This window comes from Pagrus major, chromosome 17, assembly GCF_040436345.1.
Source record: "Pagrus major chromosome 17, Pma_NU_1.0".
Taxonomy (NCBI): Eukaryota; Metazoa; Chordata; class Actinopteri; order Spariformes; family Sparidae; genus Pagrus; species Pagrus major.
Window position 1 is genome coordinate 19,652,103 of NC_133231.1, and position 15,280 is coordinate 19,667,382.

Sequence of the window (15,280 nt, forward strand, 5' to 3'; positions counted from 1 at the left end):
ATACTATGACTGTCGAGTCTCGCTCAGGAAGTCTCCTTCTGAACTCTCGTGAGAGGTTAGTTGTTGCAGGGAGACGACGGTGGACACGTGAGTCAGATCGGAGAGAGGAGTTTACCTCGAGGACCTGCCAGCGAGAATTTATCTTCAAAGTCACTGGACGTTTCCGTAATGTTGTCAGACACCTCTAACAACAACCTCAGCCTGTCAGTAGCAAAACCAGCACTTTTAGTGGACGTAACTTTGACGGTTGGAGTTGCCCCAAAGGATTACATTGCAGCCATGTTGCAGCCGCCAGCTGAGGCGATCTACAGGACCGATTCCAACATTTTTGGTAAGTTTGAATCATTTACACACCAAAATATATAAATATAGGGCCCAGGTTTAAAAATACAGGAGTTCCCCTTTCAGAACAGTTTGTAAGTATTCAGATCTTTTACTTTAAGCAGCTATAATCTATGTTTTTCTATATATATCTAATGACAACGTGAAAAGGTGGCACTCATAAAAATGAACATTATCACTTGAATCTTCTGCTCCCTTCAGCTCATTGTTTAGCTGTCCGGCCCACTCATGGCGACGCTGTCAGCCTCAGCAGGTGCCTGTTCTCAGTGAAGAAGCTCTGAAAAACCAACTGTACTCTATCTGCTCAGCACCAAACTGCAGAGAGACACAGTTAGCGATTAGCTGGTGAAGACGGTGGCATTTAGCAGTGAAAGAGCCAGTAAAGACCAAAATAGAGCTAAAACAAGAGTGAATACTGGACTCATCAGGTGGCCAGAAAGATATGACTTCAAATGAATGATAATGCTGTTCTGTAACTGCTGGATGATAAGATAACTCTTGACAAACGCTGACAAGTTTACCGCTTAAAAGGTGATGACGCGTCACTGTTATGTTCACAACTTGCCTCCACTAAGCTAAGTGGACAAAAAAGCACAACAACATTGCAGGTTTAGGTGAAAGTAGCATAGTCGTAGTTGTGTCCTGAAAATTTAACCTCCACATCCACTCAAAAATATCTTTGCTTATAGTTCTGTCTCTCAGTTGTTTCACCTTCACTGTGCTGAATGATGTATGTGCTGTTTTCACATTCATCTGCTGACAGAGGGCGTTTATATGTTCTTACCTAAAATATGATTTAATGCGTGTATCTACCCACATGATTTTTTACCTCTCTGTTTGGCTATCGTGGTCTCATATGCCTCTTAAAGGTGCAATATGTAACCGCTAACTGCTACTAACTGCAGCTTTCCTTAGTTAGTTAGCTCAGTTAGCCGTGCAGCTAGTGGTTCAGACTGTGAGCTGTGGAACCAGGGGGATGCTTTACACCACTAATACTGGTGCTTTGGATTGGGACGTTCAGGGCTAGCTGCTTAGCATGCTAACTTCAGTAGATGTCTCTGCAATACAATACGCTAAAATGTCAAAACTGCTAATTATTCACATTCTGTTGGTTGTTTTAGATAATTTTTTAATGTTTTCAACTAAAATTCTTACGTATTACCCCCTTAAACAAATTTGATACAGAAACTTAAAACCTCCAAAATGGTAAAAACAGTTTCAGGCATGAATCATCATTCATATTCAAAGCTGAATATTTGTATTTGTTTTAAAAGATGTCCGGAGGAGAGCTTAAAGTAAAAGTACAGAAGGATTAGCAACAAAATATACTTAAATTTACTGATAAAGTATCAAAAGTAAGTATTCAGTATGAAGAATGGCCCCTGTCAGTGTTACATTATGAATGATACTTTATTATTGATGCATTAACTTACATCTAGGCAGAATTTTAATGTTGTAGCTGGACCAGGTGGAGACAGTTTTACCTGCTCTATATAAAAATACAATTTATATTATAAACTGACAATATCTTTTGTGTGTAAAGTATTGTTCATCATTAGTGAGCAAACATCGCTTTTAGTAGTAACTCAAGCTCAGGGTCACTCAGCTAATCTTTGCTTGTGCTGTGATCCTAAAAAGACTTCGACCTTCCTTGTCAGACCTGAGGCTCGTTATATTTGCAAATATATGGATAGCGCCAGATGGGCGGTATTTGCCAAATAGGATAATGAGAAACGCAACTGAAAGTTTATTCAGGAGACTTCTTTGTGACCACTGCCTTACCTGAGCTCATCATTTTTTTTTTTTTTGCCATCTGGTACCTCATGCATGATTTTTCATGAATAAATTAAAAATTACTCTGAAGGTCTGTTCTGGTCCCTTCAGGCCCACTGGGCAGGTCTTCCTTGACCTCAGAGGGATGAATGCGGGAAAACTTCCAGGGAGGGATCAAGCTCTTCAGCGACGAGAGGTGATACTTATGGCAGAGTGAAGCAGTGTCACATCCTTGACAAGGAGCATGAGATTCTTTGCGATGCTCCTGAACCCTACGGATTAGTTATCTGGGAGCCTGCTCCTGCTATTATCATACCTACTGCAGTCTTGTTACAGTCACAGTGATGCTGCGATGAGAGATTCAAGGAGGAGAGGAAGCCAAAGCAAACTCCTTTAGTCTACTACACAGGGACCGTTCCTTATTACAGCTTAGGGTGAAACAGCTGAAAATATATGGCCATTTATATTTCGGTCAATATATCGATTATAAAGTTGAGACCACCTTCAGTCTACAGAATTCTTGGACGCCCATTTCCATTTACAAACATGCAGCTCGTGGCCGGTGTGTCACACTGTCTCAGTAGGACTATTAACAGCTATATATACAACCAGGATAGTGTGTCATGTGGATTCAGTTTCTGTCCACCCAGAATTAAAAGCCTGTGCCTGAGAGAGTGTGTGTGTGTGCAGGTGAGTATATGTGTGACTGTCTGGATGCCACTCACTTCCCAGTGGGCCCGGGGTTAGAGTAGTTATTGGGACATCTCTGATCTGAACAGTTAGTTCCCTCTGTGGACAGAGGGAGGAGGAGGCGGAGGGGTGGAGGAGTGGTGACCTCCAGGCTCCCCCGGAGACAGCAGGGAAAGTGACGCACTCAGGTCAGGGGTGGAGAAGCAGAGCAGAGGGCACAGAGGTACGAGGATAGGCCGCGGGGTACATAGTTGAAATTCAAGGATAAGGTTTCCCAACCTCTGCAGTGAAATGCATTACGATGAGCTCTGGCCTAATTATAGAGGAGCCGGTTCAGGGGGGAGGGGGATGTTTGGCAGAGGGGTTAGGAGTCACACTGTGACAGGGTGAAAATGGGTGAATGTCAACTTTGAGAGGAGACAGGGTGTCATGTCAGCAAACAAAAGGGAGGCCATTATTTTATGTCAAATCCCTTTAATGGTAAGCAAAACTGGTGCCACAAACTTTACACGTGAGTAGAAATGAGCACTTCCTGGTAAAGAGATAAAGTGAGTATCCTGTGACAAACATGTTTTTACTGCATACATATTGCAAATAAAGTGTTTGGAGACTAAACTACAAACAATGACCATTCATACAATATAAACACATTCATTCAGTTTATGTACAAATGAGCTTATAAAGTGAGTCCATACAATTCTCTGATATACAAAATGATATTTTAAAGGCACAGTTTATTTCATTCAACATACATTCATCTGTTAAACTGAAGCAGCCCTCACTCAATAGTTGTAAAACATGTAAGTAATAAATAATAACAACTAAAGCCTCATAGGCTACAATATTAAGGATACTTATTGACTCTATTCATAAGGCAACATGTAGCAGATAGGACCATATTCACACGGCGGCCATTTTCCTCCGACATCTTGCTCAGCGTGGGAAGATCATATGTCGTACATGAAATGACATATTGAATCTGACGATTTTTTTATCACTCCACAGGCACCTTTAATGATCAGCAAATAAAAACACAACAGACAGTGAGAATCCGGAGGAATACAGGGCATATTTCAAGGTAAAACAACATATTTTGACAACCCGTTAGCTAACGTTAGCATTCAGCCACTTCCGAGCTAACTGTACGTTTCTTTCACATTACACGATATGATAGAAAAGGTGTAAACTAATTCTAAAACATTGACACACATCTTGAACCCAAATATTTAAACTTCGAAGTGAAACGCAATCAGCTGATAAAGTTGGTTGAATGCTAATGTTAGCTAACGGGTTACCAAATATGTTGTTTTATCTTGACATATGGCATATATTTTCATTATTAATCATCTTTTCAGTTGCTGATAAGTCAGAAGCAGTGATGTTATAACAATATATATAAGATTTCCTACATTTATATGACTTCGAACACAGCAGCGTAATGTTATCTGAGCATTTCAGCTTACCATCATGAGAGTGATGTCAGAGGAAAATGGCCGCCGTGTGAATATTGGTCTATACTGATCGTTAGCATTATCAAAAACATAGTATTTGTTGCAACTCTGGTGGTGATACTGCTTTTGGAATTTTAATCAATGGAAGCCCATTTCTGCTTGTTGATAAGTCATAATTAATAAGTCAAACGTTTGACTCACATTTTCAGAATTTTGTTTTATGTCTAACTTTGAGCTTCACGTCTCCCAAACGGACGTATGTTCACAGTTTCATTTGGACGACTTGTTGCTTACATTTCATGTTTTGTTTTGTTTTTTCTTGGCAGAAATGAGCTTCCATATTAAACAGACGACAAAACGTTTTAAAATATAAAAGTGTCTGAGCATTTCAAAGTTTGTATTTACCTTCCTGACGCTATCAGAAAGACTAGATGTATGTAGTCTAACTATATGCAGGCTAACAAGCCTATTTGTGACACTTCGTTAAACCTGCAGTCTGGGGTGCAATGCATTTTATGTCAACCAGCAGTACTTCTGTTTACGTGGACGATATTTCGGGTCAACTGTTTACATGGTATGGGGTTAATGGATCTGGTGTTTAATTGGAACAGCTGTGTGTCATAAGTGATGTTGCCTCATGCATTCCTCTTCCTCGTTGGATATTTGATCTCTTCTGGCCCATGTTTAAACAGCTCCCTGTCCTGAAGATAAGGTCAAGTGAGAGATTAGACCAGTTCACCTTAGAAGTCACCACCTTTGGTAAGTAGAAAAACATATGCATTTACGTCTAGACGGAAAATAATCAGGTTGTATCGTTTACAGCTTAGTTCCACGCCGCAGGTTTAAGTAAACATAACACAGAGCTAAAAAATTGAACAGTCAGCGGTAGCCCTGTTGCTCCTTCATCTATTTTCTACTAAAAACGCTAAAACAAAAGCTCTGGAGGCCTAACTAATGTATTACTGCCTTCTCTTCAGACATTTATTAAGACCTATGACATCCAAGAGCAAGCAATGTCACAACTCTCAGGAAAACGACTTTTCCACTTGCTCTTAAACAAGACATCAAGAACACTGTGTGCATCATTAAGCATTTAAGTGCTAGGTGGCGCTATTCTTGTGAGGCAAGCATTTCTGCCAGGGGCTGAAAGGAAGGGAGAGGATGATGAAGAGGGAACCTCCAAGAATAAGAAGGGCCCCCGCTGAGCCCACGCAGGCCACAGACCAGGACAGCTCATGGTGTAAAGGTATGGAGTGGTCACTAGACAGGAAGGCCAGCACCGACTGGTGGAATATTAGCACAGAGAGAAGGACCAGTACACCTGCACAGAGGTTAGAATAAAATCACGTTATCACATCGTCTTGCCATCTTGAACGTAAACAGGTGATGCAGCAGTGAGGTCCCACCTGATAGGATGAAACAGAAGGAGGCTGGTTTGAGAAAGAACTGCACTCCTTTGCTGAGGGCCATGGCGATACAGATGGAGCCCATCACCATCATGGTCAGACTCAGAAGGGCCAAGACAGCTGATGCAATATTCAGATCTGTGAAGGAGAGAGGGAGAAATTAAAAGAGAAAAGGGAGTGAAGAATTAGTCACTTTATACAGCGAGAAATCTACAGGAAATATGGCAAAAACACTGTGAAATGCTCTGTGGAAACTGGTCGCGTAGTAGAATCAGACATTGTTTAATTCCACCGGGCTTTGAGTCGATTATACTTGAGTTCTGAAACGTGAAAATACAACCATGGTGTGAACTGTACCACTTCCCAAACTGGCTCTATTGAAAAAAAACTTTATTTTGGCATTGAATAACTGAACAGGTGCAACCTAAAAAGAGCCCGTGCCAGTTTTGTGTTTTTTGACAATCCATCACACAGATATTATTATTTTATCAATTAAAACACAACAGATACAGGCTTCAGGAACGTGAGAGGGAGACAAAGCCAAAAATGAGGCGAGATCAATCATGTCGAAAAAGCAACATAAAAAGACTTTGAGCACTTTGGTTCTTGCCCAGCAGCACAGTTTCAGAGAGATGCATTTTTCCTATCATCCATGCTAGCCATTCATGTAAGTGTGCCGGTAAGACTGTAGAATAAATGTGCAGAGAATACAAACCTGCTTTACATGAATAAATCGTCACATTGAACACTTTATGGTTTGGCAAAGTTATGTTTTGTGTTAGTGCAGAGCAGCTCTGTGTGGCAAACAAGCTAACATGCTCACAATGATAAAGCTAACATGTTGATGTTTAACAGGTATAAAGATTAGATTGTACATTATCTTAGTTTAGCGTGTTAGCATGATAACATGAGTTATTGAGCACATAAATGGTAACATCATACATTTTGCAGGTTTCTGGTCATAAACTGATTGAATAAAAGAAAATGTTGACCTGATGGTTACGCTGTATGAAATATCAAAGTGATAACTTTTCATTCTGAGGGAAATTTCATGGCAATCTATCAAATTGTTAAGAGACATTTCAGTGCCAACTTCATGGAGGCACAACAGGAAAGGCAGGGGATTACAAAAGTCATTGTACATCATAAAGGACGCATGATTACATATTTAACATTTCTTTGAAATTACCTCCAAATAATTACCTCAAAATGTATTGAAAATTACCATAAAATAATTTAATAATAATATTCTGTTGATTTCCAACAAGCAGTTAATAAATAAATATATAAAAAATATATTTATTTGATACATTTCCCGGAAACTTCCAACTTTTGCTGATCATGTCATCGAGTTTCTGTCTAACATCCCTTTATGTCAGTTTACTGACCTGCAGAAGTTAGACAGAAACTAGTTGGAGGTAAAGTTGGCACAATAGGCAGATGTAAGCGGTAAACAGGTTGGAAATTAAGCTGCAACAACTCACCTCAATTTATTGGCCTGCTGACAGAAACTAGATGGAAGAATTTGCGACAACTCGCCTTAATTTAGAGGTGTGCTGAGGGGAAGTTAGGTGGAAACTAGTTGGAAATTAAGCTACAAGACTCTCTTCAATTTAGTGGCCTGGTGAGGGGGGTGTTAAACAGAAACTAAACTAAACTGGCATGATCAGCAGAATTTAGGCAGAAAACAGTTGGAAGTTTCTTGGAAATATATTAAAGAAATTAACAGCTATTTATCAACTGCTTGTTGGAAAATATCAGAATATTATCATCAAATCCTGTGGGGGAAATTTTTATAGATTTTGAGGTAATTATTCTGGTAATAACCTCCTACTAACCAGGAAATTTGCTGACCTGTAAAATGAAGCAAAACTTCTCGACAATCTATCCGATCGTCTTTGAGATATTTCATGTAGGACCAAAGTGGAGGCCTGACCAACAAACCAACATCGCTAAACAGGCAGGTGCGCTAATAGCACGGCTACAAACAGCATTCCCACTGTGTATGTGATCACAACCATGGGTGCTTCACCTTGTGATCGCACTTCCCTCTCACAGCTCTTAAATATTGTATGTCCTTCAAGGAAGTTTTCAGCGTGAAATCAACTTCAGAAAGTTGATTTCACGCTTACTGCGATGTAAGCATCAAGTCTCAGCCAGCTGAGCTTCAATATGCACTGAAACCAGCGGCTGCCTGGACAGTAAGGTAAACACATTAATCAGTCTGATAGCTTATGATTCGCTTTGGAAAATGGGTGGCAGCAAAAGTTAATGGGCTGAAACATGCAAAAAAAAACACAAAAAAAAAACACCAGCATGGTCCTCTGAACACCCCAGTGGACATCTTTATTGATAGTGGCTGTAGTGTGTGACTGTATGTATAGTGAAAATTGCAGGGGGAAATGTTTAACGTCTCACTTTTGTTGGTTGTCTTCTTGAATATGACTGCATTCTCCCCAGAGGTGAAGAATTTGAAGTAGGTGCAGTTGGATTCTGTGGTTAGAGGAAAAAGATCATACAAAAAGATGAGACATGTGCCCACACACACACACACACACACACACACACACACACACACTGGCTGCTGGTCTTCTGTTATGTGCCTCCTATGCATCCATGCACCCTGTCCTTCCAGGCATTATTCCTATTTATATCCAAGAGTCGAGCATTAGCTGGAAAACCCAGAGACGCACACCGCTCCACACACACACACTGCCCAGCATCGCACATATGGTGCCGCCAGAAAGGGTGAGAGACAGCAAAACACTGAGGGTGGATGGCAGAGGGGAGAAGGAAGAGAGGTAGATGGGGAGAAAGGGGCAGATGGAGGAGAGAAACGAAGAGGCGTGGCTGCAGAAGAAGAAGGAGTGAGGGGAAGTGAGCAAATGATGAAGGGGGGATGCAGGAAATATGCAGCTCAGAGGATGAGATAGCTGGGGGAAGAGGAGGAGGGAGTTGGAGGGGGGCAGATGGAGGGGTGGTGAGTGAAAGGGAAGAGAGAGGGGAGCCACAGATGGAGAAGGAGGTGAGGGGAGCAGGAGATGTCAAGAGGGGGAGGAAACACAGAGGGGTTGGTTAATACTGCATTAGACATACACTCTCCCTCAGTCCCTGTCTGTCCCTCATCCTCGTTTCCCCCTCTCTATATTTAGACAAAAACTGTGAAGTAGTCAGATTCCACTTGGCTTCACAAGCGCATAGTGATGGCTTTCACCCACTGAATATTTTGTGGTCCAAGATGACCACATGCTCGCACACACACTCACACATTTCCTTCACACACAAATATGTTTGTGTCTGAGCGCATTTGCAAACATTTCTTATTGAAGCCGACACACCATTTATCAGCCTACTGATTCTTTTAACACATTATGCTATCACAGTCAACTGGTTTTTGCTCTCGCTTGCCCCTGCTGAGGCTATAATTATTGAGCTGTCATGTTCCTCTCCAGCAGGCAGCGAAAAGATGGATGGCTGGTCTTGAGATGACGGGCATGGAAATCGGCGGGGCCGCACTTTTGCTCGGGACAGGAGCCAGAGGCATGCAAACAGGGATGTGAAACGGAGAAGCAGAGATGGCAAAAACAGTTGTTTTCGTCCAAACATGACAAGCCCACGGCCATCTGCGACAGGCGGCGTGGGCCAACAGTGTTAGGACGAGTGAGAAAGATTGTCAGAAGCATACTGGCTGCTCTCACACACAAACAGACCATCTCGGAGGCATAGATATATAATATATCTGCTCGCTGGGAGCAGCCAGAGATGGAGGACATTTTGACGGGTAAGATGAATTAGTCCTTGATGGCTGGATGGTAAAACAATGTTGTGACCCATCACTCAATTTGATGTATGCGAGTAGTATTTATGTATATGTGTGATCCTCGTGTATCTCTGCTGGGAGAGGAGATTTTCTCCTCAGAGCTTGGCTCTGTCTCAGCAGATTCCCTGAGATAGGCAGCGACTCCATTCTAAAGCCTTGCCTATCTCTATCTCACGTCTTCCAATACCTGCCTCTCTCTCGCTTTTCAGACAGAAATAGGTCATTGTGCAGATAATGGACGCACTCTGGAGAACCTAACCACGGTCAAGTTGAATAAAGTGCTTTTGCGAGAGGCGCTGTCACAACTCTAAACATGGACGTTCGTCTGCACGATAAACCTGTGGTCTGCCCCTCATCATCACCTGCCTGCACTGTGTGTACAACAGGAGATGATTAGGCAGCCAGTGAAGGGAGAAACTTGAAATTAATGCTTCATTTCACTGACAATGTTGCACACAGATTTTATTGTATAGTTCTACATGTGCCTGCACGCTGCTTTGTGTCGTTACAATAACAGCGTTACTGTGGTCGGGCTCTGTTTCTGAGCATCGTATTTCTTTAATGATTCAATTTGCACATTATCTGTAGGATGACCTAGATACATATGCATGCAGGCAGCTTCACATACACAAATATCCTCTCTCAATCCTTTCGCAAGGTTACAGTGGATATACTCATTTATAGGAAAAATGTTTAAAATCCTAAATATGTTGCTCAGAAATCTGAGGATTGTCAGTGGGAGGAACATTATTTTTATTAAAATGAAGTGTTGGCACAGCGTTCCTCAGTCCCTTATGGGCTCACATGAAAGACCTACAGATGTAAGCATATTCCCAGAGGGCATACATCATATTAGTTATGCCTGCTCCCTCTGTTTTCACATCAGTGGTGATGGCAAAGAAAAATCGTTGCGATTAAGTGTACACGTTTTTTTCCTCAATGATATCAGCAACGTGCAACCTCTCAGACGCATCTTTTGACCCTTTTCTATTAAATCACTTTAATACTGAGGCACGTTCTGCAGCGTGGAGGCCGCCTCGAGGTACACTTGCATGGCCGGGCAATTCAGTTTACAGAGAGGCAGACACGAGCAGACAGTCAGAGAAACAAAACAGACACATGCCCTGCAGAAACCTCACCTGCTCACCTCCTAGACAGCACAGAGAACAGACAGACAGACAGACAAACTCACACAGCCACACAGACACATGCCAACCAGAGGTCTCACCTCCAGGTAGTTCAGCAGGGCCGCAGCTTGTCCTCTCTGGGTCTATGTCAGCCACCCATAGGGTGCGGATGCAGCCCTTCCACAGACCATAATGGGCCATCTGGCAGGTCTGGTTGCCACTGAAACTCTTTGGTTGGGCCAGCTCCACCCAAAACTCTGTCCCCATGCCCAACACCGTCAGGGTCACGCCAATGATAGAAACAAAGAAGGCCAGCTTGATCTTCCCCTCCTGGCTGTCACTCATCTTGTGAGTCCTCCTCTGTCCCCTTACACCTTTCATTCCCCCCAAACCTCCAGGTTGTCCAGCTCCTGCCACCCCAATGCGACCATCCTCATCCTGCTGTACAAAGAAGTTGGACCACATGCTGATCACAACTGGCCAGGCCCGAGGAAGATCAGGAGGAAGTGTAGGGCGATTTGGTTAAAAATCAGAGGAGCAAATAATAGAGGAAGAGATTGAAGGAAGGTTTGGTGAGAGGAAAATGTGGCGGGGGTAAGGAGGGCTTGGAAGTTTTAAAACAGTATGTAAAAGAAAAGGAGACACAGCTATCAGCTATCCTGTGATGGATGAGTCAACTGAGCAAAAGCAGTCAGAGTGAACAAAGGATCAAGTAAAAATAAGTGGGTTGAAGAATGAAATTAGACAGAAAGCGAAATGAATGAAGTAGGGGGCGGATGAAGTAAGGAAATGATAAAATGGGAGGAGACGGAGGCAAGGACCAGGAGAGCCGGTGTCTGTTTTCTGTCCAGTCCTGTGAAATAGAGAGATGAAACAGAAAGATGAAAGAGCAGCCAGCATATGCTTCACAAGAGCAAAATCCTTTCATCACCAGCGTAATATTTAATTTCCAACAGCTTTATCAGCATCTACAGTTATCCCTCCCTAAAAGCCATATGACATGCTCTCAGCCAACAATAGATAAGCCATATGGCGCTTCCCTGAAAGGCAGATTCTGCTTCAGATGAAGAAACAATTGGGCTGGATGAGCTGGTGGAGTCGGTTGGTGCGGGGTCAAGGTGAGAGATAACACCACAGCGCCAGACCGGACCACCCATCTTATATTTTCCCAGAGGAGTTGACAACAGAGCTCTTTTCCGAGCAGGTACACTCTCTGGGGCTTAGACTCAGATCCCTTTTGATCTGAGGGGATAATGGGTTGCCACAAATACCTCCCATCCTGCATTACGTGTACCGGCAAACACTTGGAATCTGCAGTTATGACCGCCTTTTTGCATACATGTATATGTTTGGGTCTGTTGTATATACAGTGTAGGTGGATCCAGGCTTATAGAGTCGTTTCTGTTACAAACTGTGAGCCAGCAGTATAAACAACGTGAGTGACGGGGTACAACGGTGTCGCTGCTCTGCTCAGGGTGCATGAGAGGTGATAATTCATGCCTGAACCCTCTGACAGAGAGAGGGCTGCAGTAATTAACTCTGCAGTGCAGTCCAACAGGTCACGTAGTGGAGGCAAGAGGCCTGGCAAGTAAGGGAGGCAGCACCAGCAGTTGTGGATCACTTAATTTAGAGCTTTGCGCTTACAGCATCAGAGGTTTTATATAGGCACCGCACCACATGAACCCAGTGCAAGTCCTTGTGCAAGTCCTTTGTGTACAATATTTGGCTGTATATAAATCTAAAGAGTAAATTAAGAGTTTTGCAGTATATAAATATCATTACTTGCATGCATCAAAAAATTGGGGTAACACCTTCTAATAACAGTTTTACAAATGGTTCATGGTATAGTAAATTAAACTTATTTTGTACAATATTGTAAGACAAGTAAATTACATTTTAATTATGCCTTGCTTGGAGTTATCAATTTGGACAATACAAATGTGTACAAAATAACAGAATAGAGCAGAACAGAACATAACATAACATAGAATAACAACAACATAAAACAACATAACATAACATAAAATAACATAACATAACATAACAACACAACCTAACATAACATAACATGACATGACATAACATAACATGAAATTACGTAACATAACATAACATAAACTAATATAACACAACAGCAAAAACATAAAACATAACATAACATAAAATAACATAAAAACAAAACATAACATAACATTACATAACATAACATAGAATAACAACAACATAAAACAACATATCATAACATAAAATAACATAACAACACAACCTAACATAACATAACATGACATGACATAACATAACATGAAATTACAATAACATAATATAACATTACACAATATAAAATAACAAAACAACATAACAACAAAAAGCAACATAACAACACAACATAACATAAGATGGAATAACAACAACATAAAGCAACATAACAACATGAAATAACATAACAACACAAAATAACATAACATAACTCTAACATAAGATGAAATAACCTAACCTAACCTAACTTAACACAACATAACATAACATAAGATAGAATAACAACATAAAGCAACATAACAACATGAAATAACATAACAACATGAAATAACATAACAACACAAAATAACATAAAATAACATAACATAACATAACCCTAACATAAGATGAAATAACCGTAACCTAACCTAACACAACACAACATAACATAATAACGTAAGCTAACATAACACAACAGCACAACACAACATAAAATAACAAAACACAACATAACATAACATAACATGAAATAATATAATATAAAGTAACATAACAACATAAGCTAACATAACATAACATTACACAACAACACAACACAACGCAACACAACACAACACAACACAACACAAAACAATACAACATAACATAACATAACATAACATAACATAACAATATGGACGTGTATTGCTGCCATGCCAGAAAAAGAAAAGAGATCAGTTTGACGTCATAATGTAAAATGTTTATTCTTTTTGTTATAACAAGATTTTTTTGGACAAACATATCACATTAAAACAAGAAACTTTTTGATATAACAATATACTATTTATTTTGTTAGAAGATGAAATGTTTTAAGTTACAGCAAACCCTGTAAAGGGCTATAATATATAATTAAGAGCTAATAAAAAGGAAATGTATGCATGTCTCTAATGAACCAAAGGTTTGGAATAACACCCGTGCATTAGAATAGTCTTGCAACATTAACTGTAATAAAGAATATGATGACTGCAGCTGCTGACAGCCATGTTAGTGGTCATAGAATTACAAACCTCGATCACATTACATCCATATTAACCACAGGATGATCAGAGGGGTCAGAGCAAGCCACGCTACTCTACTGGAGGGATAACACAGACAAATGCTCACTTTGTACCACAAGATTATCCTAAGCAGTGTATACATGCATGTGTTTCAGGTTGATAATGCAACAAAAACTATGATGCACTGACTTAAGCTCTGTAGCAGTTGTGCCGATGATAAGCTTGTACACACTGGTGCATTTTGTGTTGTGAGGAATGAGGAACTTTCTCTACCATTTCACCAAAAAGCCAGCCACGGCCACCTGTGTGACAAGAAAGCAACAACCAGCTAAAGCACTTTGAGTGAAAAGAAGAATAAGTCTGACCTGTTTGGTGTGTGTTGTTCAGTTCAGGACTGAGAGACGCCTGAAACTCAATAGAGGGGGGAGAGTAGTGATGGCAGAGTAAGAGAGAGAGGGAAAGGGGGGTGGGAGGGAGGTACATAAGGGTTATGGAAAGTGAGTGTAACAAGGGAGGGGGCCGCAGCCTGGTTGGTTCACACAGTTGTTGATTAAATGTATGTGTGTTTGCACTGCTGTTGGATTGCACCTGCAACTCAAGCTCAACAGCACCCTGTTCATACTCCACACATGTTTGAAATCCTAAATCAATGAGCAGGGTGGTCCGCTCACATGAGCAGCCCTTATTAAAAAACATGTTTATATCTGTGACAGTGTGAGGGTCTATTTTTGACAGCCACCTGTTAATGACATTAAGTAAGGGTGAAGGAGGAGCCTGTGTTTACACGAGAAGGGCCAGGATAGTGTTTTACAGCAACACATTATACTGTGAGGAAAGAAGAAAACTGACAGACAGAGAGCAAAACAGAGATGGAGAGAAAAGTGTGAGAGAAAGATGGGAAGAGAAGATGAAAGAGGGGTAAAAGAAAAGGTGTACGAGCTCTAATGTCTGAGCCAGATGCAGATATGGAGTACGCTGAGTGAAGAAAATGAGAATGTGCAGCCCCATTTCATTCCTCACTGAACAAGGTCCAGAGAGACTTCAGAGCCTCAGCCTGGTCTTATGGAAAGCTTTTTCTCGTGGCCCAGCCCTGCTTGGCTCCTGCACAGTTTAGGTTACATACGTGGCACAGCGAGAGAGAGGCCAGCGGCCAGGGACGCTCAGGGAGGGCAGGGAGAGGGGGGAGGGGAGAGAGAGAGAGAGAGTTGCAAAAGTGAAAGTGAGAAACAGAACGAGAGGAGAATCGGACAAAAAGGGGACGAAAGAGGCTGTAGGCTGTGACAGGAAAATCAACACCTACAATGTCCAAAACAGTCAAGGCCTGTTCATTTTTAGGAGAGATTGTTGTGACGCCACAGTGCAGTTTGCAGATGGACTTTCTCTGAGAAGAGGGCGCATG

The 15,280-nt window shown here is 41.4% G+C and overlaps 1 protein-coding gene across 1 annotated transcript; it reads right to left on the reverse strand.

The window, feature by feature from the left end:
* Positions 1 to 3,259: 3,259 nt before the first annotated feature.
* cacng6b (calcium channel, voltage-dependent, gamma subunit 6b) lies at positions 3,260 to 14,298 on the reverse strand. Its single transcript, XM_073485480.1, has 5 exons — positions 14,247 to 14,298; positions 10,711 to 11,462; positions 8,081 to 8,155; positions 5,663 to 5,800; positions 3,260 to 5,577 (listed from the first exon to the last, which is right to left on the reverse strand). The coding sequence occupies exons 2-5, from the start codon at positions 11,072 to 11,074 to the stop codon at positions 5,357 to 5,359; spliced, it is 798 nt and encodes a 265-aa protein (XP_073341581.1). The 5' UTR covers positions 11,075 to 11,462; positions 14,247 to 14,298; the 3' UTR covers positions 3,260 to 5,356.
* Positions 14,299 to 15,280: the final 982 nt, after the last annotated feature.